We start from the raw sequence: 26,813 nt of genomic DNA, 5'->3' as shown, positions 1-26,813 counted from the left end.
TCTGTCTGTCTGTCTGTCTGTCTGTCTGTCTGTCTGTCTGTCTGTCTGTCTGTCTGTTTGATTGATTGATTAAATACTTTATTAACAGTTTGCCAATAGTACAGTGGTATACGATTATACAATGATGCTAAAAAGATAACACAAAAAGCCCTAAGGCCAAGGGCTTGTTTCCATTGTGGTCCTGTGTATTAAATTCATCAGTCAGTCAGTCAGTCAGTCAGTCAGTCAGTCAGTCAGTCAGTCAGTCAGTCAGTCAGTCTGTCTGTCTGTCTGTCTGTCTGTCTGTCTGCTTGTTGACACACATAGCTTGTCGTTAGATCTCCGTTGCTGCAGAGGGCGCTGTGCAGGAGGAGGCATTGCCTACAGCTAAACATGCAACGTCGTTGACTTTCAACACATGGACAAACCGGAAGCAGAAGAGACCAGCGTGGTGGTGTTGTATGGACGACAAGTTGCGTAGTTGTTGTTTGCCAGTGTAAACTTCTTGTTATTCAGCGTTGATATAGTCATTATATAACCGTTATATAATATATATTATTAGGACAACATGACTGAAGGGGAAGCAGGGGGGTCTGGTGGTGAGCTGCTGGCGTTAAACCCACAGCAGGAAGAAGAGTTTAAGAAGAAAGTCCAGGAGGTGAAGAAGAGACCACAAGGCAAGGTTGGTAACCGAGGATTTAACTTAGAAATAGCAGATCTACAAGCTCACAGCCAGTTGGCATCGTGCCGTGTTGGGAGCTTGTAGATGTTATATTATAGGTGAGCGGCACGCCGTCTCAGGACGATGTCTAAATCAGGCTCGTGTGGCCTTTAAAACAACGTGAAACCAACCAGTGGTGGAAAACACGCTCTTTTACTTAAATAGTATGATTTACCAATAATGCCATAGTATCAGAACTGCTATAGTACTGTTAATGCAGTGGTTCTCAAACCATTTTATGTCAAGGACCCCTAAATTGACACGTGGACCCCCCCCATTTGAAAAAAATATGCCAGGGAACCCCATAAAGATTTGTTCGGCTCTAGCAGTGATTCTCAACCATTTTAATTTAAAGGACCCCCAGTTTGACATGCATTAGTCTACGGACCCCCATTTAATGGCATTTCTATCTCTGGGACCCCAATTTATATAGTAAAATTAATGTTAATTCAACTCTGAGAGTGTACAAATGGAACCAAATAGACCCGTGGTTACACTTTTCAGAGTTACAATTGGATAAATTACATTTCTGCTCAGCCGAGAATCCGAGATGAGGGGCAGTCTTGACTTGGCCAGGGGGAATATTGGGCATATGAGCTTGAGGCAGTACTACTGGTCAACCAGTAGGTGTCCTACCCTCACCGGGGTCTAAATGTCTCAATGGAAGAGTAAGGAGGAGAACACCTCCAACCACTGCAGATGTGCTAGTTATATTGTATTAATATACTCTACCATACAGAGTAGTTACATTAACACTTTATTCATTAGCACAAATTCTGGACTGCAGCTTGAGTAGATGAAATACTTTAAATTAAATGTGGTTCTTAAGGCCAGACCTTGAAGGTGCTTGATTTTGACTTTTGAAAGCCTGAAGAATGAAAGTAGATGTTTTTCATTGGCACCAACTGAAAGTGACCTCAGGTGTATCAGTGATCTGGGGTCAAATAAGTGTGCCGACAGTAATGTGGTACATAATGCTTATCGCCTGCCTCTGATTGGCTGGGGGATTAAACCCATGTGCCAACAAATCCACTGGTTGATGTTGAAAAAATATCTCAACTCATGTTTTATGTTGGTTCTTGTGAAACCAGCTGCTCACTGAGACTCTTAATTAAAACTTTTTTTTAAAACAGCGTGCGTGGGTCCCATATTAGAACATATTAAATCTGGTCTGAGAATGGCCATGGTTGGTTTAAAAACTAGAAGTAAATTGTCAAACTTTGAGATTATTCTGCAGTGAGCCGGCACCACTACAAGAACCTGGTGTGCGTAGCACCTTTGTGCACAGTGGTTTAAAAACTAGAACAAGTGTGTAACTTATGGGAGTCAGTTAAACCATTTATTCTCCTCCATATGCCAACTAATGATATGCTGTAATAAAAAAACATATAATAAAAATCCTTAATCAACTTTTTATGTTTTTTTTTTGTATGCGTCGTGAGCTCATTGGCCATTTTCACTATTTTAACTATATAAAAGGAACGGTTTTGGACATAAAAGGTTTCTACCCGACAGCGACGTAAAAATAAAGTGTTATTATAGATGAGTGTGTTTGTGTCCTTTAGAAGGGAGGAGGAGGCCGTCTGAATCCAGGGGTGATCTACGTGGGTCATCTGCCTATGGGACTCTTCGAGGAACAACTCAAGAAATACTTCCAACAGTTCGGGACCGTCATGCGGCTTCGCCTGGCCAGGAGCAAAAAGGTACCAACACTATTATTATGTCTGTCCACTAGGCTTGGGATCCGGAACCGGATCCAACCTTGAGGAATCGGTTCCATCACATTTGGAACCGTGTTTTTCCCGGAACCGCTTTATCACACTTTGTCAGAGCTGGTCTGTGGACTTCACGTCTGCTGTACAATTGCAATACTGGTGGTTCTCAAACTTTGTAATTTCAAGGACCATCACCAAATGGACCCTTACAGGTCAATTTGGTTCCATTTGTACACACTCAGAGTTACAGACCTGACCCATTTGGAACACCCTATAGGAATTGTTAAATGGAACGAATCTGTCCGTTAAGAGGGAATAATTAAGGAACCAGAATCGTTAATCCTAAAGGATCCCAACCCTTGGTCACATATATTATGTAAATTCTGGATTGCAGCTTGAACCTTCTCCCTGGCACCGACTGAAAGTGACTCCAGGTGTATCAATCATCTGGGGTCATGTAGGTGTGCCTACAGTAATGTGGTACGTTTGCTTATCGCCTGCCTGCTGATTGGCAGTGTGATTAAACCCAGGTGCCGACAAAAACATCACTGACTGAATGAGAAATATGAGTATGTTTATTCATAGACTGTTAGAAATAAGTTCAGGACAGAAGCCCAAGTCTTTTGCAGAAATTTGCGGATGTGTGCGTGCTGAGCACATGAACTAATGTGTTTCTCTGCTGGCATCTTCAGACAGGTGGCAGTAAAGGTTACGCCTTCGTCGAGTATGAATGTGACGACGTGGCCAAGATCGTTGCTGAGACCATGAACAACTACCTGATGGGGGAGAGGCTGATCAAATGTGAGCCTTCATGAAAACACGGCAACATCCACCACAACACCTGTTTGATATCAAATATATACAAAGTAACATTGCCATGCATATCACAAGCCTTGAACACCGTTATCAGCTTGTATGTCATTTGTACTGGTGTCAGAGAGTACTGGAGGCCAGTCTGATACAAAAATGAAACTTACTTGGGGTTTATAATATATGAATGCGAATCTGCGTTACTCCCTTTATGTGCTGCTTGCTTTGATGTTAAATGTATAGATTTTATGGCAGCCAGCAAAATTGGATATTTGATACATACGTTGGATGAATCCAACAATTCAGGATGAAAAGACTTTGGGGTGGAGTAGTGGTGCACATTGTCACCATGCCGCCCGTAGTAGAAAAAAACATTCTTACCTTGTACTGTAGTATCAGGGTTTGTACTGGCTCTGGAAATCCTTGAGTAGATGAAATACTTTAATTTAAATGTGGTTCTAAAGGCTAGAAAAATACTCTTGACTATGCACCTTGAAGGTGCTTGATTTTGACTTTTGAAAGACGTTCAAGCCCTGAAGAATGAATGTAGATGTTTTTCATTGGCACCAACTGAAAGTGACCTCAGGTGTATCAGTGATCTGGGGTCAAATAAGTGTGCCGACAGTAATTTGGTACGTAATGCTTATCGCCTGCCTCTGATTGGCAGGGCGATTAAACCCATGTGCCAACAAATCCACTGGTTGATGGTGATGTTGAAAAGATATCATGTTTTATGTTGGATCTTCTGAAACCAGCTGCTCACTGAGACTCTTAATTAAAAAAAAATCTGTTCTGAGAATGGCGATGGTTGGTTTAAAAACTAGAACAAGTCTGTAACTGCTATAGCAGCACAGTATTGTATGAGAGAACTCCAAATCTAAACATAAATCTCTTGTCTCTCCTGCTGGTTCTCAGGTCATGTGATGCCCCCAGAGAAGGTTCATGAGAAGTTGTTTGTTGGCTCAATGAGGAAGTTTCGTAAGCCCTCAAATCCTGCCGTGGCACGCTACAACAAGGTACACACGCAGGAGGAGGTGGACAAGATGACCGATAAGCTGCTACGCAAGGAGAAGAAACTCCGCAAGAGACTGGCAGCACACGGGATCGAATACGACTTCCCTGGATTTGTAAGAACCTGTGGTTTTAGAATGTTGGTTTAGACAATGTCTTCATCTCTTCTTTCCTGCTTTATTTCTTTCGATGCTTCAGTAAGCACTAGTACAGTGTTGGCTTTCTGTTTAATTACTTGTGATGACATCGTCTTTTGTGAACATTAACATAATTTTTCCTTCCAGGCTGCACAGAAGAGGTCATCAGATGAGATGAATGCATCTACGTGTAGCAATGTAAGGACAATCCATTCTGTTTTACCTTGTACTGAAGTATCAGGGTTTGTACTGGCGCTTGAAAGTAGATGAAATACTTACATTTAAATGTGGTTCTAAAGGCCAGAAAAATATTCTTGATTATGCACCTTGAAGGTGCTTGATTTTGACTTTTGAAAGACGTTCAAGCCCTGAAGAATGAATGTAGATGTTTTTCATTGGCACCAACTGAAAGTGACCTCGGGTGTATCAGTGATCTGGGGTCAAATAAGTGTGCCGACAGTAATGTGGTACGTAATGCTTATCGCCTGCCTCTAATTGGCAGGGCGATTAAACCCATGTGCCAACAAATCCACTGGTTGATGGTGATGTTGAAAGCATATCTCAACTCATGTTTTTTCATCACATATTAATCTGTTTATGTAGTTTTTTCTGAAACCAGCGGCTCACTGAGACTCTTAATTTTAATTTAAACATGCAATCTGTGCATGCTAACTATTGAATGAAAGTACATGTTAAGAGACTTTAATCTCTAAATAATGGACTTCTAATAATGTTTGCCACAGCTATGCTACCTGCTGTTCTCAGATTTGTTTTCATTTAGTTCATATCAGAGTTGGTATAGTTTGAAATTATTCATTAGTTTGTCTTTTATTTTAAAGTAGATTTTCATTTTAGTTTCAGCTAACAAAATATGTATTTTCCTTTTTTTATGCTTAGTTATAGAATCAGAATCGACTTAATCACTGGTGTAAAGAATTGGGTGAATTTTTTTTTCTCCATGCGCTCCATCATTTTTAGTTTATTTCATAAGGGAGGAGGATAGTTGCAGCAGGTGCCGTACATAAGGTGCAGTTCACTAGATCAGTAACAGATATGGGACATAGTGTCTTAGCTATTGGCTCTTTTTGACTACGAAGGGTAACCCAGAACATGCCATAACCTGGAACTTTCCTGAACGCATGAAGTTCTGTGATTGTTATGTTTTCATTATAACCAGAAGCGGAGAGGTACTTTATAAATAATTGATTGAAAATAGTTGATCTAAGATGATCTAAGAGCTGATCAGCTATGTTGCTATTTTCGGAAAACATTTGAATGTACAAGTTCTAGGTTCCAAGAACTCGGGGTTAGTGCCACCTCTTGAGCAGGGCCCAAATTAGCTTTCGAGAACCTTATCTGAATCAGAGCCATAGCGTATGGAAACAAATCCAGAACCTGGAAATACGTTTCACAGCACTGCAGTGCACAGCACAGTTCACTTAGTTCTTGTAGTCAAAAAGAGACCCTGGTTAACGTTACCCTCTCTCCCCCCCTCCGTCAGGATGTCACACCGCTCTGCACCCCCTCCGTCCTGGAAAAGAGGAGGTTAATGGCGGTCAACGATGATGATGGGGACGACGAGATCGTCCTCAAGATACCAACTGCCGTGACCTCCAGTGAAGATGAGGAAGAGGATAGCTCAAAGGAGGAGGAAGGGGAAAGGAGTCATGATGAAGAGGATGTCGCAGAGAGCGACGAGCCTTCAGAAGGTGACAAGACTGTGACAGAATGAAGGAAACCAGTGAACTCTTTTATGATGGACATTGTTGTGTCTCTGTCAGCAGAGATGGTGTGCAACCATGTGGGTTTGCGTCTAAGTTAAAGGACGCTTTAACTTTGGACTGTGTTCAATAATGTCTACGTGTTTGAAGTCCTCCTTTTTCATGACAAACCTTTATTTGGACGTAATTATCTAAGGGAAGGGGCAGGCTTGGGCGATATCTATTTTTTCATAGCTTCATAACTGCCTGACAATTTACCAGGCTATATGGTTTGTGATGGTATTTGTGTAGAAAAACAAACACAAAATGTAAAAGCCGAGCTGCTGGTGATCAGTCATTATAGCATGTATGACATTTTAGCATGCATGACATATGCAATTAGTCTACTTGGACAAGTCTCGCTGGGTTTAAATACTTATGGTGCATAGAATACTGAATTAAGGCTGCAACTATTGATTATTTTGTTGTCGATTATTGTATTAATAGATTTTTGGATATCACATAATTGAGAAGTCAGTTTGTTAATTCTGTTCATTTTTTATACATCAACGAATCGACTCGAAAACAATTATGACATTTTATTTTATAATCGACTAAATCGATTAGTCTGATTAGCCACTCATTTTATACAATGATGTTGCATTAAAAAATAGTGAAAATAGACTATCTGCAAGCACACAATGCATCGCTATGCGTCGTGTTTTGAGCCTGTAGAACTGCTATTTTAATTTTTGAAAATCTTTGCCTGTGCTCATTTTTTTTGCCCCCCATTTTTTTTATTGATTATTTTGTATGATCAATTAAACAAGTTAAAGGTTTGAATTAACTGTTGCACCCCATAATGAATAGATATTAGAAAATAAGCACACTTATTCCATAGATTCAGCATACCTTACTGGAGAACCGCAGTGATACCGACACGTCAGTGGGCTGAACAGAGATATGCGGTTAGATTACTTATTTAGTGTTATTTTACCACTTAAACCATATGTACTAATCCCTCAGGGCTCTATACTTGGTTGTTACGCTCCTTTTTTCAATCTTCACCAAAAATAAATCTTGTTGCACTTTTTTTTTTTAAATCGATTCAATTTATTAGCTTAACTATAGCACCCCTACTTTCTACCTGGCGTCCCTATTTTGGGCATGTAAATATAGGCGGATCTACAAGCATCCTCTTTAGTCACCACACACCAACGCTTTCTGTCCTTCCTTCCTGGCAACAGAACCATGTTGTACTTCATGATGCAGATGTGTCCCAGGCTGAGCCCCTGTCTTCATGGGAAATGCTATTCTGTTATTTATCTGCTATTTTTGGCAAGTTTTGGTATAGAAAGAGGGGACCAAGTATAGACCCCTCAGGTGCAAGGGGAATTTCTATTTTTGATGGTATTGGAAATCATAACTCTGTCGCCCAAGCCTGGTTATGTTCTAGTTATGGGCTCTTAGAAACTGCCCTCCCTAAATACGTGTTGTAATAAGCTGTCATGAGTACAGCTCATGTTGTATGATTCTTGTGCTCGAGTTTTTTTTTTGGTGTTCATTAAGAGAACATCTGACATTTTCAAATTCTCCTTTTCCATGTGGAACCAGCCAGTACCTCCAGAGTAACTGTAGTATTGCCATGTTCTTGTTTCTCAATAATCATAATAACCAGTTTAAAACCAGTCGGTATGCTCTAAACCAGATGTCATGTTTAATAATAAATTTCAGATGAATCTATTCCTGTTACATGAGCATACCTAAGGATAATAGAAAGCTCAAAGGTACAGTATTTGCACAAAGTACAGATCAGTGATGGAAGAAGTACTCAATTTTTTTAAATTACTAAAGTAAAAGTATCAATACCCTATTGTAGAAATAGTCAGTTACAAGTAAAAGTTTGCTATCAAAATTTACTTGAGTAAAAGTGAAAGTACTCATTATGCAGACGGTCCCATTTCACAAGTTTTTAAAAATCATTTGGAAATAGACGATCTAAAAGCTCGCAAAGCGTAGGTACTGCGGCTAAAGTACAGTATTATATAGGGTTAAAGTTAATGTCAGTTTTTGTAATAAAAATTCTCACAGTAACTAAAGTTTTCAAATAATTCTAGTGGAGTTAAAGTACAATATTTTCCTCTGAGATGTAGTGGGGTAAAAGTATTAAATTGTAAATACTGAAGAAAGTAAAAAATACCTCAGTATTTTACTTGAGTACATGTACTTAGTTACTATACCACTGGTACAGATGGATTCAATGTGAGTCAGATTGAGATGCTGGTATGGTCAGGATAATTCACTGGTAATTAATAAATCATAATGCAATTCTCTTGCTGTCTGATTTAGAATGGGAAAGAAATTGACAGGATATTAATAGAACAGATGACCAGTCAAACTACATGGACAGCCTGTTAATATTAAGAGATTACGCCATAGTCCTATTCACATGATCAAAAATGTGAAATGATGGGTATAGCAGTGATACATTAGAAGATGAATAAACACAGGCAGTAGAAATTAACATTTACTAGCATTACTTTAATTACTGCAGAACTGATTTTGTCCAGAAGATGTCACTACACACACAAAATAGAAAGCTGTGTTGCGCTGTGTACTAAATTGTGATTTATGGATTCAAGCATTTTTTTTTTTAAATAAAACGATATTTAGTAAAAGTTGTACACCCCTGCAGTAAACACGGATCCACGGTGTTAATCTCGCGTCACCAGGCTTTCCGCAGTACCTGTGGAAAGCGCTGTTTCTATTTGCCGTTGAGTTACTCAGATCCGGTCTTAAACCCGCCTACTGTATCCGGTATAATACCCGCACGTACCCCTATGGCACGTAAACAGTAACATAGACGGATTCCGTATCCGTTCTAGACGGGATCTGCAACCTGCTAAGTGAACAGATCCCATTCTGTTCTAACCGCGGTGTGGAGTGTGGAACAAACCAAACATGCGACAATTTTCCCAAAGTGCCAACATCATCCCCAGCCCGACGGCGCATGCGTACGACATGTTTCGTGTTACACTGATATAGATAACCTATCGGAACCTGTGACCCCGGCGGTCGCCGTTTTAGTGTTTTACTGTCGCGATTATGTGAGAGTAAATAATCTAGGTAAATAATAATGAGTCTAGGTATATAAATAAATACATGTTCGGGTGGTTCTTGAATGCTAGAACGATAAAACGTCAGATTAGGTAACACAATGCTGAAAAGAAAAGTCTATTTCATAATTCAACGCACAAAACATTTAACTGTGCCAGTTTTTGCGGAGATAGCTTGAAGTCCAACCTCTTATCCTATCCTTGATTTTTTTTTGGTCCTTTGGAACGTGGAATGAAAATCAAAACAAAACAGAAGGTAAGCCACAGCGACCTCCAGAGTCACGCAAGTCTATAGGACACCAATCTCAACGAAACACCCCATTCTTGTCCTGCAAGCAGCAGCAATTCTGGGGTGGAGAGAGAGGGGGAGAGAGACACGCATAAGACAGTGAGAGAGAGAGAGAGGAGGCTAGGCTGAAAGCAGACTATTACTACCAGCTGTATGTTAAAAAAGATTGGATCTGACGTGGTGAGTAAATCCTCACAATGTTCCTTTGTGATGTTGTGCTGCTGTGGCTGTAATCTGACGTTTCAATGGAAGGAAAGGACTATTATAGCCTCCTAGCTATTATTATTATTAATAATATTATTATTATTATTATCTGTCTGCTTTTACAGTAGAACCAGCACCCAGTTGTTTAGAATGAAACATGAAGGATAGGTTTGGTTTGTTGTCAGCATTATAATACTACTGGTGTTACATTTATATTGTGTTATTGCATGGTGATATTTCAGCTGGTCCAACCCAAAGCTAGCAGCCATGGGAGCCTGGCTAACCTGACACAAAGCAGTGGTGTGTGTGTGTGTGTGTGTGTGTGTGTGTGTGTGTGTGTGTGTGTGTGTGTGTGTGTGTGTGTGTGTGTGTGTGTGTGTGTGTGTGTGTGTGTGTGTGATGCCTTGTCAAAAGATGACAGCAGTCTGACTGTAGGTGTGTGCCTGAACTATGTCACAATGATGTAGTTTACTGTAATAATATTAAATCATATCTCAGGGACATGGTAGAACTGACTCGTAGTAACATGACATTTGCTTTCGGTTCTGTTCTGAGAACAATGTACTTTGAACTGCATTTGACATTTGTTTTATATTATTTGATAAAGCAGGTTGTTTACCTAATAGTTTGTCTGTCTGTCTGTTGTTGTTTCTTCCAAAACATGTTCCTAATACTAATCTCCTAAAATATTGTTGTCATGTTTTCAAAATAATGTTATGTGCATGTTTTGAAGGCCTGTCAAAGGACAACAGAAAGTGATAAAGCTGTCTTCATAACAACAGCACATGGTTACACTGAGAGATAGCAATTCACACAAAGTACTTTGAAGAAGTTTTATAGCAGTGAAATTATCAAAGTCCAACATATTCAGTCCAGACAGCAGCATGTTCTGACCTCCTCGTCATATGAGGAGATCAGAACATGTGATGTCATTGTCAGTTGTCATTAGGGCTGCCGGCTACCTGAAATTCAAATAAGGGACAAAAGAAAAAGATAAAATCTCACCGTACATACCGGTATGTGTACAGTTTTGTAAATTATATTAACCACTTCCATATTCTGGGGGGAACATTAGCCAAAAATAGCCAAGCGAGTGACACCTAAAGGTGAGTAAGTGATATGTTTTGGTTAAAATAAGTGTTAAATAGCTCTATATTCTGATATAATAGTACTTATTGCTATAGAGTGTTTATTCAGTAACAGGAGTCTCTCCGTCTCTCCAGCTCTTTAGTAAACAGAACGTGCATTTTAAAGGTTGGGATACCTGTTTTATCCAATCAGGAGAGAGAACTTGCACAGAATACAGATTAAACAAGTGGAATTGGAAGTGATGGCACAAAGAAATGAGCAGACAGAATTGGAACTGGAACCCTATAGAATTTAAGCTGATAAATGGGTACTCTTTCCTGATTGGCTGACATTTTCAAACCCACATGAAAATGTATTTTCTGTTTATTAAAGAGCTGGAGAGACTGGGAGACCTCTGTTACTGAACAAAAACTGTATAACAATGGCTACTTGCTTTAACCATATAACAAAACACATTTTGTTTTAACGAAGAAATATCACTTACCCTACCTTAAATGATTAACTACCTGAGCTGTTTGAACTAAGATGTTTGTCATAGATTGATTCCCAAAAATAAGGAATAAAGTGTGTCCCTTATCAATTCAATAAGGGACACATCTTTTAGTTTTCTAATAAGGGGCGATTCCGTATTTCAAGGGACGGTTGGCAACCCTAGTTTTCGCCTGAATATTGTGTTAACTGTGAAGTCATGATCTAATTAGCTGCAATCCAGAACATACTTTAATGAATAAAACATTAGTTTTTGATGGAGTGTGTTAATGTAACGAATACATCTGCAGTGATTAGAGGAGGTCTCCCTACTCTTCCACTGAGACATTTAGACCCCGGCCTGGTGTCAGATAGATAGAACACCTACTGGTTGACATCTCCCGTAGCCAAGCGGGGATTCCCTCTGCTTGGGCAGAAGATATTTGGTTTCCCACGTGGCACGTGGGAGACTCAAGTTCGAATCCCGCATGTTACAGTTGCAATGAACCTCTCTCGGTTGGGCAGAGGACATAAAATGATGGGTTGTAGCTTTAACCACTTGAACCCTAGCCTCCCTATTGAGTGGCAAACACTCTGTGAAAATAGCAGATCTACAAGTTCACAACGCAATGCGTTTGTAAGCTTGTCGTTTTGGCTATATTTGGCGAAAAGATTTAGTGTAGGCCGTAGGGGAAAAAGGAATGGGAAAAGGATAGACCCTTGGGGGGAGACCTCTGGTCAATTAAGTATACTGGGGTTTTATCTTCATATAATTGGCCGTCACTAATGCTCATTATTAGAGCATTAGTCTGTCTACTCACTCTGCGTCTCATTGGTCGGCTATGGACAGTTCAGAAACCTGTCTACCGATGACATCATCGATGGGGATTCCAAGCTAATCGAAACTACAACTTTTCTCTTCCTGTTAACAGAACAGTTAGCATGCAGATTTTGTGCCATTGTTCTTGCATTCAAAATACAAAAAGTTTGAAATGTCCAGCGATGATGTCACTGGTAGGTTTCTGAACGGTCCACAGCCCTCCTCTGAGACACAGAGCGTATAGAAGACAGACATTATGCTGTCTTATAATGCGCATGAGTGAGTAGTACCAATTATATGATTATAGTTTGAAATTGGGTGATCTGGTCCTTTTTAAGCGATTAATGCATTTCTTGTCTGTGACCCTGTCAAAGCGTTGTGCGACTCACGTGGGCCCCCGAGCTACTTGTTGAAACAAGTACAGCAGCGGTGGGGGGGGGGGGGGTGTTTGCCTCGGGGTTGGAGGTACCTGATCAGACAGAAAGCTGCTGCTTGTTTGAAGGGAACGAGTGCTAAACATGTGACACAAACTGTTTCAAGATGTCCAAATAAACACTACAGGGATGTCCTCTGGGTTCATCTGCATGGTGTCACCCCCCCTACATCAGCCCCCCCCCCCCCCCCCCCCACGCACACACACACACACCCACACACACACATGACATGATTACCATGGCATATACTACTGTGCCATGGCTGGGGGCATACAAACGGAACCAAAAAGGACTTGTACTTTGGTTCCATTTGTACACTCTTCAGAGTTAAATTAACACTGATGATTTTACCAGGGCTCATTGTTTGTCTGATTGTGACTTGATATATGGATTGAAAAGTCAGATGAATGAGAACATAAAGTCCTTAAAACCACCTAAATCCTATTTGTTGACTGGAGTCCCCCAGGGCTCTGGCTCCATACTAGGCCCCCTGTTTTCATTCTACACCAAGTATCTTAATAAAAATAATAAATACAAATATTCACTCTGTTGCGATACCCCCCACACACACATACTGTACACATGGCTGTCACTCTGAGTTGAATATTCATTCCGCTCCGGACAAAAAAAGCAAAATATCTCATGATGTCGTGTGACTTATTGAATTGTGACGCTCCAAAAAAAACCTGTCACATCCATTGTGAACGCAACCTTTACTGTTGGTAGATTGTATTCTATGTGGTCTGAACTGAGACTCATTCTTCTGTCTCTGAGCTCAATGCATGAAGTGAAAAATGTAAATGTAAGAGTGGACTTGATGAAGACTGACTCTGGTGGTCTCTCTCTCTCTCTCTCGTGTCTCCACAGGGCTCTCCAGGGCAGCAGACCAAGCGGAGCTAACATGGGTGATTACTAATCGTGGAGACGTCTCCCTCCTCCAGCTCTCTCCACTTTCTGCCTCGGCGGCGGCGGTGGCGTTGTTGCGACTCCGGGAACCTCAGCTGACCTCCGGTCTGTCGCTCTATAGCGGGTTTTGGCTTTGACGAAGGAAAGTGGGCGAGGGGGCGAAGCCACGCCTCCCAGCTGCCGACCAGACACACATGCTGCATAGCTGCCATTCCCTCCCTCCCCTCCGCCCAACTCCACCCTTCTGCCACCCCTCCATCCATCCCTACATCCTGTGCAAGGCACGGCTGCTAACACGCTAACCAACCAACCAACCACAGGAGCCCTCAGGAGTATAAATACCACATCTTGTCTTTGTGCGTCCCCTCCGCACACTCCGAGGGGGGTTGAGTTTTGTTTAGCCGTTGTCTCCCGCAGTGCAGGAGTCAGTCAGTCAGTCGGTCGGTCAGACTGAGGTGGGCGGAGCAGGGGAGCCCCCCGTCCAGACCCCGGAGGTCCACATGGCGTCCAACATGGAGAGCTGCCTGGCGCTGGTCCTGCATAAAGACGTGGGCCGCCGTCTGCAGGTCGGACAGGAGATCATCGACTACATCTCTGACAAGGAGAAGTCCTACGACCTGGAACACGACCAGACGTCACTGGACAAGATGGTGGACGCCATCGCCACCACCTGGGTCAACTCCAGCCACTTCAAGGTATGCATGCACACGCACACACACACACACACACACACACACACACACACACACACACACACACACCTGTGAGTATTCAGTATTTCATTTTTCATGTCTTGTGCTGGGTGCAGTGTAGGAGAGACAGATCGTAGGAAAGCTGAGAGGGAGACAGTGTAGGAGAGACACAGGAGAGGATGCTCTGTCAGGCTTTGATCTTAGTGCAACAGGAATACATGTGGATCTGTAGGTGATGTCATTGACCGAATGCTCTACTTTTATCCTCCAGTGTTGACCTTTTTATTTGACTAAAACACAAGCATGTTTATCCAGAGAGAATGCAGAAACCAGACATGGAATGTGGAGGGAATTGACTCCTCCTGTTAACAGGTATTCCAAGTCCATGTTTTCTATTCTCTCTTTACTGGCAGGACAGAAATACAACCTCGACTTAAAAGGACGTGTTTAAAGAGGAAATGTGATATGATAACATGATATGAAATTCTAATTTGTTCTTTATAATCGATTAAATCAATTAGTCTGAAAAAACACTTAAGCACTATTTTATATTTTGTTGTAAAACAGTGTCAAAAATATCGAAAATAATTGGTGTACAAGCTTGAATATTATTTTATTAAAATACAATATTGTTTATAATAGATTAATTTGATTAACTGTTGCACCCCTATTATATTATACTACAGGGTTCAGCAAGTTTATGGCTTGACTGTAATTTAAAGCTCTGGTTCATAAGATCAATTAGAAGGTCTTTGTTTTCTACTGTACGAACAGGATGTTCTCTTTGGGGATTTAAATGTTTGTAACTGCTTCGAGAGACTGCTTCAACTGAATTATGTCAAGCTATACAATTACTGAATTAACTTTCAGTTTGTTTTGTTAGATTTTGACTGTTGCATTGTTCAGACATATAATGGTGTTTCACTCTTATTGTGTGGAATACAATCTTTGTGTCCTGCCTGTGAGCTTGTGAAACAACCACAGCCTTGTCGTTTGACTGGCCTACATTCCCACTGTGCTCGGCTGAGCTGTGTTTTGGAATTTGATCCAGGACGAACACTGGATCCAGGCTTTATTTGATGTCATGTTTGGATTTGCCGCTTTGGTTTTCGTGTCTGAACATTTCAGAGACAGGTTTGTTCTCTGATATATCTATATTGTATATTGTTCAATGTAAAAGCAGGGGTGTCAAATAAATTTTAGGCCACAGGCCGGACTGCAAAATGAGATTCAATACAGGCCGGACGACCTGCTTTTGTGTCTCTCTGCTATAACTACTTACTTTCTTTTTTCCCCATTTTTTTTTTCATTTCTTATGAAGAAGATTGTCAGAGCAAGCATTAGCTCTACATTTATGATTGGTGTTAACTTACAGTCATACTGTAGACAGCAAAAGCTGTGATGAGAGATTAAAACTGCTATTTTGGCTGTTTTATTAGCCCCACCCTTTCCTTTAATAAACCATTTGAAATCAAAACATTAGAGAACTAATTAAACAAATTGTAAATGTACTGTAGGCTACGCAGTTGCAACATATTTAGATAAACAATTGAAGCACACATCTCCCTCCCAGCACAGCTCTCAAACACAGCTCCTGTCAAGTGCAATTGGTCATCATGACCAGTGTTGCCATGTCTTTGGGCTTGTTTTTCTCTAATCGACTAAGTCGCTTGTAAATATTGGTAGTTTGTTGGTTGCAGTTGTTTGGGCTTGTTGCCAAATGTTGTTTAAACCAGTGGTTCTTCAACTTCTTCATGTCAAGGAGCCGCAAATGTATTTGTCTGCGAAACCCCACCTGAAAATATTTTGTGCCAGGGACCCCTGTACAACAAGATTTGTGCTGTTAAAATGTTTCCAAAATATTACACGTTTCACTTTTTTTTTAAAGATTCTTTTGAAAATAGCAGATCTACAAGCTCACAACACGTCGCATTGCGAGCTTGTAGATCGGCTATTTTCAAATAGCCGATGTATATACTGTATAGGTTTAAAGTGCTCATGTGACCTACTTGTTGCTTCTTTTGGACTTGTTTTTTTCATAGACCTGGTTGCTTGTTTCTGGCAACACTGGTCATGACAAGTAAACGGACCACCAGCACTCACGGATCCAGTGCTGGATCTATCCTCTGCTATTTATTGTGGCCAAACATGTTTCAGCCATAAGCCATCATCAGTGTCACACTGATTATGTTCATTATGGAGATTGTCTGCTTGCGTTGACGCCAGGCGGCGAGCGACCAAGAAAAACTATTCTGAAACTCACTTTTCCTTCTACCTTTTCATTATTTCCAAGAGATTCACATCCATATTCACATCCAGACTGGTATGTGAGATTCATAAGCTGGCCTTGTCGAGGTCCAGGACAGACTGCGGGGTTGTCGAGTCACACACAGTGGTGAACTAGGTGTTAACTACCTCTTATTGTTTTCTGAACCACATGAACCCTAGCGTGTCTATCCTGGGGTGAACTTTCAGCACAAATAGCAGATCTGCAAACTGAGTTTGTAGATTGTAGCTATTTTTGGTGAAGAGATTTGGTGCAGAGGGAAAAAAGGTGGGGGCCTCGTGTAGACCCCCTGGGGGATTGTGATCAATGAAGTATATAGGGTTTAAGTGGTTACTGTAAGTACACAGGAGTACCTGCGGTGCAGCAGAGATGGCGGTGAGAGAGTTCCGTCTGTTATGTATGTATCTGCTGTACAGATACATAAGGTTGTGAATATTTTTTTTTTCTTCCCAAAATCATCCCAACAGCCCTGATTGGACGCCTTATGTGCCGTGGCCCGTGGGACGCTAGTCTGATATCTCTGATGTAAAGAAACCAAGTCCAAAGCTATTCTGTTATCTTATTGTTTCATTGAACTTATCGAAAATGTATTAAAATGTGTGTGTGTGTGTGTGTGTGTGTGTGTGTGTGTGTGTGTGTGTGTGTGTGTGTGTGTGTGTGTGTGTGTGTGTGTGTGTGTGTGTGTGTGTGTGTGTGTGTGTGTGTGTGTGTGTGTGTGTGTGTGTGTGTGTGTGTGTGTGTGTGTGTGTGTGTGTGTGTGTGTTAGGGTGGCAAGAATTCTGGCGATACAATAGTTATCAAGATATGGGTTTAGGCTACGTTAACCACTTAAACCCCATATACTTCATTGGACGGAGTCCCTCAGGCCCCGTCCTTTTTCCTCTCTTCACCAAATCTCTTCTATAGGCTCTATAACTAGTACACCCCATTTCGCTCTAAACTAAATATCTTTGTCAAAAACAGCAGACCTAAAAGCTCACAACACCACGTGTTGTGAGCTTTTAGTTCTGCTATTTTTGCCGAATGTTTGCCACAGAATTGGGGTTCCAGTGGTCAATATTGACTAAAATATCATGTTGAATATGCAGTAACATGCTGAATAATCTTAACGTGGATTAGTGTAACACGCTCTCAGTACATGCTGATGACTGTTGCCTCTGTATGTCGTCTGCTCTGCATACCTTCTCTGTTTAGACAGCAAACATGAACCCGTTCTGCAGCCATACTGGCTACAAGTTGACACGTCACGTGGAATAGAGCAGTGGTCCTCAAAGTGGGGTCCGGGGACCCCCAGGGGGTCCTTGAGGGGGTTCCAGGGGGACCCGGCAAAATACGTTGATTTAGCATCAAAAATCAGTTTAACCACTTTAACCCTACAGCAGCTGTTTGAAACTATCCGATCTACAAGCTTGTAGTTGGGATAGTTTCCAAATGCATGAAAATATAATATTTGGAATATTTTTTTAATCATTTTAACTACACAAATTTTGTTTGGGGGCACGAAATATTTTCAGATGAGGGTCCGTGACCAAATACATACAGAATCAATTTGGGGGGTCCTTGACAGGAAAAGGTTTGAGAACCACTGGAGTAGAGGCATTGGTTAAAGTGTAAATTAATGTAAATTAATCAGTCAGTAGTTTGACCTTCTCAGACCCGTTTAACGCGTGCTTCAACAATAACATTCAGCTGGCAGAACCATTTACCATCATGACTCACCACAGAACTGTCTGTCCTCACTGTCTGTCCTCACTGTCATCCCTGTAGCTACTGTGTTCTCCTGCCCTCACTGCAGTTTGTTAGTGTGTTCTGCATTGTGGTGTAATGCATCCACTGTGTTTAACCATTTAAACCCCATAACTCTGTCGAAGGAATAGCGAGAATAGCCAATCTATTATGCAATTTCCTGCAAAAAAATACTACAATATAAAATTAATTATAATAATTAATAATAATACAATTTGCCATGGTTAATGCCATCGCTACATGATGCCGATGTGCCTTTTTCTCTCTCTCTCTCTCTCTCTCTCTCTTTCTCTCTCTTTATTTCTTTATCTTTATCTCTATCTCTCCCTGCCATTCCTCTCGGGGTGTGTCGTAGTAGCTCTGAATACTCATGAATACAATACATATGATATGATACATATGATACTGATCTGTATCCTGATATGATACACATGGGGAAGTGGATATTGCTATTTGAAGAAAACAAGCTGGTGCTTTTGTAAAATCAGTGCCGTTAAGCCTCATTCTTCATTTTCTGTTGGCTGTAAATATAAAACTGAGTGCCCGGCCACTTAAAAGCATTTCCCATACCAATTGTCGTCTGATATAGAGGGACAAAAGGCTGGGACCATGTATAGACCCCAGGGTGACACTGGTCAGCTGTGGTTAAAATATGGATAGGGGTGGCCAAGTTTTCATAGGGGTGATGGTGGATTCCATCACCTTGCTCATGTAGCATGGAGGAAGGTTTAGAATTACACTGTGTGTGTGTGTGTGTGTGTGTGTGTGTGTGTGTGTGCGTGTGTGTGTGTGTGTGTGTGTGTGCGCATGTGCGTGCGTGCGATGCGCATACAAAACAGTCCAGATAAGATACTTTGCCTGTGGTAATGCTTGGGACATCAAAACGTGTCAAGTATGCGGTATAAAAGACAAACTTAACTTAAAATTACGCTTTGGTAAAGAAAATTACGCTTTTAGTAGTTAGTTACCTTGCCATGATGTAACTCCAGATAGTTATGTTGTGAGATATCTTCAATAGTTGCTCCATTGACTAACATTTCACTGTGACACAGCTCTCAAAGTCACTCTTTTTTTAGCACATCAACAAACGCAAACAAAGCAACAAAAATAAATGCAGTTTTCATTTAAAAAATGCAATGCTGGCGTCGGGTTTTATATTGTTATACATTTTCAGAATCTGCTTTGTTTGCCTTCGCTTATGTTATAAAAGACTGAATTTAAGACCTGTTTCACTGTGCAATGTAAGTCAATGAGTAGATTATTTTGGAATAAAAAAAATTGTCAGTGGAGCAACTATTGAAGATATCTTACCAATATTTGGAGTTGCATCATGGCACGGTAACTACACAAGCCAAACCTCTGCCAAGTACCAAAGTGTAATTTTGCTTTAAGAGATCAGCAGTAGAGATACCCACACACCAATGTCCCTGGGATAGAAAGCCTCTAAAAACAGTCCACATGTCCACAGGTCTTCATAATCCTCCATCCTTTGTTTTCATATGTATATTTTGCTGCTTTAGCCCTATATACGTCCTTGTTTGACAAATAACGAAAATAGCAGATCTAAAGCCTCACAGCGTGTCACAATACTATAGTATCGTCACAATATCGATATCGAGGTATTTGGTGAATAATAATCTCTGTGCATAACTGTAGTTCCCTTTTCCAGACAAGGAAGGTAAATTGAGGAAAGGACACCGTCATTTTCTCTTATCCAGCAATTCCAGCTGGCAGATTCGTCTCACTGGGTAGCAAACTGCAGCTGACACTTCGGTGGAATACATTGCAGTCAATGAGAGCCTGAACAACTGCGACCATTGTAAAATACTCTGTCTAGGAAAATAAAAGAAGACATATCACACATTGTTTTCTGCTGTGTTGCCTTTCGATGTGTACACTGTATGGTTTTCTAGAGGTATCTGAAGACCACAAAGTACATTTCTGAACGTGCCAAAGTATCATTGCCAGTCTGACAAACAAATATCGCCATACCATCGAGCCAGAAACGATACCTGCCGCTGTTTAGATGCCTCAATAAAATTACGTAGTGTGCACATCGAAAACCAGTGACCACAAAACAACCTGTGATACAGTATGTCTTCTTTTATATTCCTGAACCGATTTATATGACAAAGGTCCCAAACGTTCAGGAATAGTCTTTGTTTGTACTGGGAACTGGAAACGCATGCGAAGGTGTCGTAAGCAGAGAGCATAAAGTGATAGTAAATTTGATCCATATTACCCAGCCCTAACGAGCACTGACACAAACGTCCTAAATTAAAGAAATTTCTGCATGAATCTCAGCTTATGAGCTGTTTTTTTAGGCTTTCTATCCCAGGGACATTGTTGTCTTGTATGTCTACTGTGTGTGACAGTACATATCACCAACAGACACCTGGTGTGTGTTGCACCAGTAGAACCAATAATTATGGTTTCATCTAGTTGCTGTGGTGCCCACGCCCACTCTGCGTTCCTGTTCCTGTTACCACTGTATCCCATAATCCCTTGTGGCATCCAATTCCCCTGAGTCACATGTCTGTCTTTACAGTGCGGCTCTGCAGGAGGCTAGCCGTTCATAAGAGAGTCTGACTGTGTGTCTGTCTTTGTGTTTGTCCGGAGCTAATCTTGCGAACCGCTGGACCGATCAGAACCAAATGACTTATATACACTAATAGAGCTTAGTATCCCATGTGGATCCTGAGTCTCGAGAGCCACATGTTTAGATTTAGCCAGTCAGCTTTATAATAATATTGTATTATTATTATATATGTTTGACAGCTCACATACAGTTTCAATTTGTTTTGCTCGAACAGAAATGGTAAGAATTTTATTTAGATAAATTGCAGTAGCGAACGGACATTTAAACATGCAGAGAGCTGTCCCGTACAACCACAGTCTTCTACTGTTGTACTGGGAGCTGACCGGTACAACCACAGACTTCTACAGTTTTTTCACTGGGAGGCGGGAGCTGACCATTACAACCACAGACTTGAACAAAAAACAAAACACTGTTTAGGACTAGTTAGGTGAAAGTTAAAATGAACTAATAAATGATATGATTTATTAAAATATTGTATATAATCGTATCTCATACAAGACTGTAGAAGTGTTACGTGATCGTTATGTTTTTCAAAGTGACCGCCAGCAGTTCTCAGACTGGATTTGACATGTTAATTAATTCTACAAGCATTTAATTCTAATATGGGACATGCACTGCTTTGATGTGTCAGCTTGACATGCAGCACTAGTAGGGATGTCCGATATTATTAGCCTCCCGATATTATCGGCCGATATTAGCATAGCATTTATTATTTTTTTATCAGAAAATATAATATATTTATATTACAAGTTACAGGAGTTCTTGGTGTGTGTGGTATGAAATGTGAGCTTACCATAATCATAGTAATCCTTAATCATATTTCATCATATTCAATGGCTTTTGGAGAGAAATTAGACTCCAGTCACTTTCAAATTAGAGCACTGCAGAGGGCAGGTGTGTGTGTCTGTGTCCAGCTGACGGTCGTTCACCCTCGTTAATGTTATAGGCATCAGGGCAATTATGCTTCTGCACTGTCAAATAGATGGGTTTCCGCGCGACGTCATCACAGAGCAGAGTGTGCAATCTGCGCATGCGGGAGGTAGAACGACCCGGAAGTGCCATTCACTCTATTGTTATTTTCGGGATTTAGATAGGCATAATGCTGCTATTATAGGCATAATAGGCATAATGCTGCTATTATATACAGACAGATACAACTTCCGACAAATCATTTTTATTGAGTAAAGAAGATATTACAAACTGCATCATTTAATCTACTTTCATTAAACCCGGTGAAGACCATTTATTTTATCAATGTACAATGGGCAGAGCTGCTGCGGGTAATAGCGCCCTCTACAGGCTCTTCCCTCCACTGCGCGCGCATCATCCTCTCATGTTTACCAACGGGAAACCCATCTATAGGCTTACATCTAATCTAAGATTAGTGGGAATCTTTCAAATGACCACCAGTGAGTCCCAGGACTCACTTAATTGAAAACCTAACATCATCACTGTATTATATTAGATTTATTAGATATTATATTGATATTATAGCTATTTTATTTAATTAGATATGTGATTTTGTTACCTGACAATTAGTTGACTTTTGGTGAAAAAGCCTGCATATATCGGTATCGGTTGATATCGATAGCGGAAATTAAGAGTTGGACAATATCGTAATATCAGCAAAAAAGTCAATATCGAACATCCCTAAGCACTAGTGTTGACAGCTGAACCAGAGAAAGAGAGTCCTGCTAGGTTAACTGTATGGAGTTATCGTATGTATCAAATATCCAATGTTGCTAGCCACAAAATCTACGCTCTAACGCTCTGAACCCTTGGCTGATAAAGGACATCTAACAAACCACAGGGTATTGGAAAATATTTTTAGAAAGTCAGATGACTATTTAACTTTTATTTGGACACTGTTCACCTGGTCATCTCCGTCTGTAAGGACTATTTTGTCTAAATAATATGGCGTCACTCTGCGTTTGACCTCGTTTAACCATTCAACATTCCATGTGTACATGTTTATAAGAAAGTGCCCAAATGCCCATCCCCAATGTGTATGTGAGTGTGTACATTGTGTGTGTGTGTGTGTGTTTGATAAGGCTCAGGTAGGACTTTACCCTGACAGACACCATGTTAAACATTAGTCCTCACACACTTCGTGTGTGTGTGTGTGTGTGTGTGTGTGTGTGTGTGTGTGTGTGTGTGTGTGTGTGTGTGTGTGTGTGTGTGTGTGTGTGTGTGTGTGTGTGTGTGTGTGTGTGTGTGTGTGTGTGTGTGTGTGTGTGTGTGTGTGTGTGTGAGAACAACAAAGATTTGTTCACCGTCTGTACAGCTGAAAGTAAACGTTGAATCCACAGAGAAGCCATTTTCTATCGGCAGTGCAAACATACACCACTGCGTGCGTTTGTAATTTCAATCTGATTGCTTTCTTGTCGTGTTCGTTGCATTCCAGTTGTGGAAAGTGACTAAGTACATTTACTCAGATACTGCACTTTTACATTACTTTAGTATTTCCAATTTTGGTACGTTATTCTTCTGCTCCAATACATCTCTACAAAATAGTATACAAATTACTTTACAAATATTGTACTTTTTCTCCACAAAAATTATTTGACAACTTAAAGTTATACAGTGCAGGTCCACAAATAACGATTTTTAGCAGCCTCTGCTGGTCATTACCGTCACTGCATGCCGTTTGTTTATTCCTCTGTTACCCAGAATTCCATTTGTTTTCACCGGAAGACGGAAGCGTTTCAAAAAGCGTTCTTTTAATTGTTTTATACGATCTGTGGATCGTTTCTCTTAGCCAGTGGAGCTTTAGTTACCGTGAGCTGTGTTTTATTTTTCTGTTGTTTTTCGACGTTCAAATCATACAATCTCTTAAAATCAGCGTGGGTTTCCCTTTTGTTATTAGCGCGGTAGTTCCTGGCCAAACAGGAAACCGATGCGGTAGTTCCTGGCCAAACAGGAAACCGGTGCATTTCCGCTTCCGTTTTCCGGCTACATGACGTCATTTTCGCGGGAAAGACACCCCTACCGTTCAATAGAAAATATATGTATAAAAGGCTTTCGGGGGTGAAATTCATGGAGTGGGTGTTGTGAAACTTTTGCCACTCACAAAAGATATACAATTTAACTTTAGTTTTGTTGAAAATGTTACCTAGTATTACTTTAAGTTACTTATTACTTTGCAGATTTATATCATTAAACAAATTTGTCACGGCCTGAAAAGTTTGGAAACCCTTGGCTTATACACCATAACCACCGAAATAAGAAATAGGAAAGTGGGGTAGGTATTACAGTAGGTTGTAATGTTCCTGTTCCTATGAGGGCGTGTCTGAGCAGAGTATTGATTAGGTGAGAAGCTGCACCGTGCTAGCTAGTGTAGCTTAGCATCTCAGAGCCTCAGTCTGAACTAAGCCCACAAGCCTAATATCTCCCCTGGCCAAGGGGATTCACTCCTGGTGTAATGTGTAAGTGATAGATGTTTTGCTTTAACCTTAGCCCCATGTGGGAATTCAGAGAGTTTGAATCTCGTGTGCTACACTAGCCAGAAGTTAGCGCAGTGTAGCTTCATCATCACTCTCTATCTGTCTGAGGTTGTGTTCATCACACTGATCACACACTGCATACTGTAGTCTGCTGCGAAAGAGGGGAGGGGAGGGGAGAGGAGAGGAGAGGAGAGACAGTGTAACCAGGAAGCTTAAGAATTCAACAGCTCATCTCCTGGCTGCCTGCCAGATACAGAGAGACACACACACACACACACACACACACACACACACACACACACACACACACACACACACACACACACACACACACACACACACACACACACACACACACACACACACACACACACACACACACACACACACACACACACTCTCTCTCTTTTAACTGGTATTGTGATTATACGTACAGTAGTGCAGTCCTGCTCCCCTTCTAGCAGGGTGCTGCTGTCACTGTGTGTGCATGCTTGCGTGCGTATGTTTGTGTATAATCCGATCCTTTATGTAATCTGCTCAGAGGGATTTTTCAGTTTTTTGCTGAGTTAAGATAGCAGCTCCTGCTGTCAGCTTCATTCACATGATTCATATATACGTAAAATATACTTGCGTGTGTGTGTGTGTGTGTGTGTGTGTGTGAGCAGCATATCAGTTAACGTCCCAGCTGTTATGTAAATCCATCGTAATGAATAAAAACATGCTCTGAGAATGCTCGTGGCCCACCCATGATCTGACCACTTAACCTGGCGTGTTAAGTGGTCAGGTGGGTGTGAATGCCGCGAATGCTTTCAAGATTTTCAAGTGGGCCCTGATGCAGAAAAGGTTGAGAACCACCGGCACATAGGTTCTAATTATCTCATACAATGTAAGAGTGGCCCTTGGCTGTGACTTTATGGCTGTTAATTAAAGGGTCCTTTTCTCTCGGCTCTTTCTGTTAACAGAGCCCTGGGTCAGTGAATCGTCCCCCTCCTAAATGGCGCACACACACACACACACACACACACACACACACACACACACACACACACACACACACACACACACACACACACACACACACACACACACACACACACACACACACACACACACACACACACACTGTAGTAAAAGGGACACTAAATACACGTGCACTCTCGCATGCACTAATATGCGCTCCAACTCACACAGAAGTTACACACAGAATGTGGGAGGAGTTATAAACGCCTTTTATAAAGGTCTCTTTTCCACAAAGCAGCTTTGAATTCTTGTTAGACAGGCAATTGGTACCAACAGACCAATTGTACCAATATATAAATCTTCAGTGAACACTTTGAAGAGAATCTATTTTCTTTTCACATAGCTCTGACTCCACTATTAAGGTCCGCACAAGCATTCATTTTGTGCGATTAATTTGCACTAATTTAAACTGCTGTTTGTGTTATGAGTACATGCACACTGATTATAACAAAACGATGAAGCGACGTAATACGTTTTCAAAACATGGTCGATTCTTCAGTGCGAATAAAATTATAAACCTGTATGAATGGAGGCATCACCGAAATAAAAGTTTGATGTGAAATTATTGCGACGCATTTTCCTATCGTTTTTTCGTGTTGCTTGTGGTGTGTAATGGCCTTCATGCTCCATTGCTCTGGATATAAGAGAGTCTGTTTAAATAACTAAATTGTAAATGGTAATGTCAGACATGGTCAGTGTTGACTGACAATGAGGAAGTGGGCTGTTGATCCAGGTGTGCCGGTGGTGGAATGTTCTCGGGTTGACAAGACCTCATCCTTGTTGTTATACAGTCATTCTGTAAACTGTTTATGATATGGTCACAAACTGTTTTTTCTTTTTTTTGGCCATGTTTGACATAGTGACTTCCTTAACCACTTAAACCCTATACTTAGTTGACCACACAGTCCCTCAGGGCTGTATACTAGGCCCACCTACTGTTTTCGCTCTACACTAAATGGCTTTTCCGGAAATAGCGGATCTACAAGCTCACAACGCACTGCGTTGACACCCGTTTTGAGATTGTAGATTGACAATTTTTTAATGTTATGATGTTATGCCACATAATAAGGAGGCTACTGTTCATATTCACATGGTTAAGCAGAGAGGTCACAGAAAAAAGTTAACATTCAACAAACAAAAGTCGATAAGATCCCAGGTACGGGACAGAAGAACGAGCTACAATCTTAAAACAGAGTCTGCACACTGTATCATGCTTAGGGGGCGGCCATAGCTGAGTGGTTAGTGAGCCCGCCTAGGGAGCCAGAGGCCCTGGTTGCCCCAGGTACGATTCCAGGCCACGCCAGCATAAGTGTCGAGGAAATGAAATTTGTCCCTGAGCAAGACTCTTAACCCCTAATTGCTCACAGGCCCTCATTGGAAACAAGCCCGCAAGGACTTTCATGAACGTCCTGTTAAAAGGAATTATCCTTTATCCTTATGCTCTGCGAACACCTTGAAACGTCACCCAGTTTGGTGGTAATCTAATACATTTCACTATGGGGGCATGATACAGTGTAAGCAGAGAGGTTGCACATGGTGCCACCTTAGATGAACAGATTGATTGAACAGAGATTAACTCTCTCTCTCTCTCTCTCTCTCTCTCTCCTCTCATATACTCTCTCATGTC

The 26,813-nt window shown here is 41.1% G+C and overlaps 2 protein-coding genes across 6 annotated transcripts in view; both read left to right on the top strand.

The window, feature by feature from the left end:
* The first annotated feature begins 418 nt into the window (after positions 1–418).
* On the top strand, positions 419–7,816 carry nifk (nucleolar protein interacting with the FHA domain of MKI67). Its single transcript, XM_080412444.1, has 6 exons — positions 419–661; positions 2,266–2,403; positions 3,108–3,216; positions 4,141–4,352; positions 4,521–4,571; positions 5,875–7,816. The coding sequence occupies exons 1-6, from the start codon at positions 548–550 to the stop codon at positions 6,103–6,105; spliced, it is 855 nt and encodes a 284-aa protein (XP_080268570.1). The 5' UTR covers positions 419–547; the 3' UTR covers positions 6,106–7,816.
* Positions 7,817–9,517: 1,701 nt separating this feature from the next.
* Positions 9,518–26,813, top strand: part of clasp1a (cytoplasmic linker associated protein 1a) — an 81,781-nt gene continuing 64,485 nt past the window's right edge. For all 5 annotated transcript variants that reach the window (XM_080456586.1, XM_080456584.1, XM_080456585.1 and 2 more), the window contains exons 1-2: positions 9,518–9,658; positions 13,361–14,094. In XM_080456586.1, coding sequence (XP_080312712.1) covers positions 13,900–14,094 — 195 coding nt within the window. In that variant the 5' untranslated portion in view covers positions 9,518–9,658; positions 13,361–13,899. The remainder of the gene's footprint in view (positions 9,659–13,360; positions 14,095–26,813) is intronic.

This window comes from Gymnoscopelus braueri (genome assembly GCF_963280865.1).
Source record: "Gymnoscopelus braueri genome assembly, chromosome: 18".
Taxonomy (NCBI): Eukaryota; Metazoa; Chordata; class Actinopteri; order Myctophiformes; family Myctophidae; genus Gymnoscopelus; species Gymnoscopelus braueri.
The sequence above is the reverse complement of the archived record's forward strand: the minus strand, read 5'-3'. Positions and strand labels throughout refer to the sequence as shown.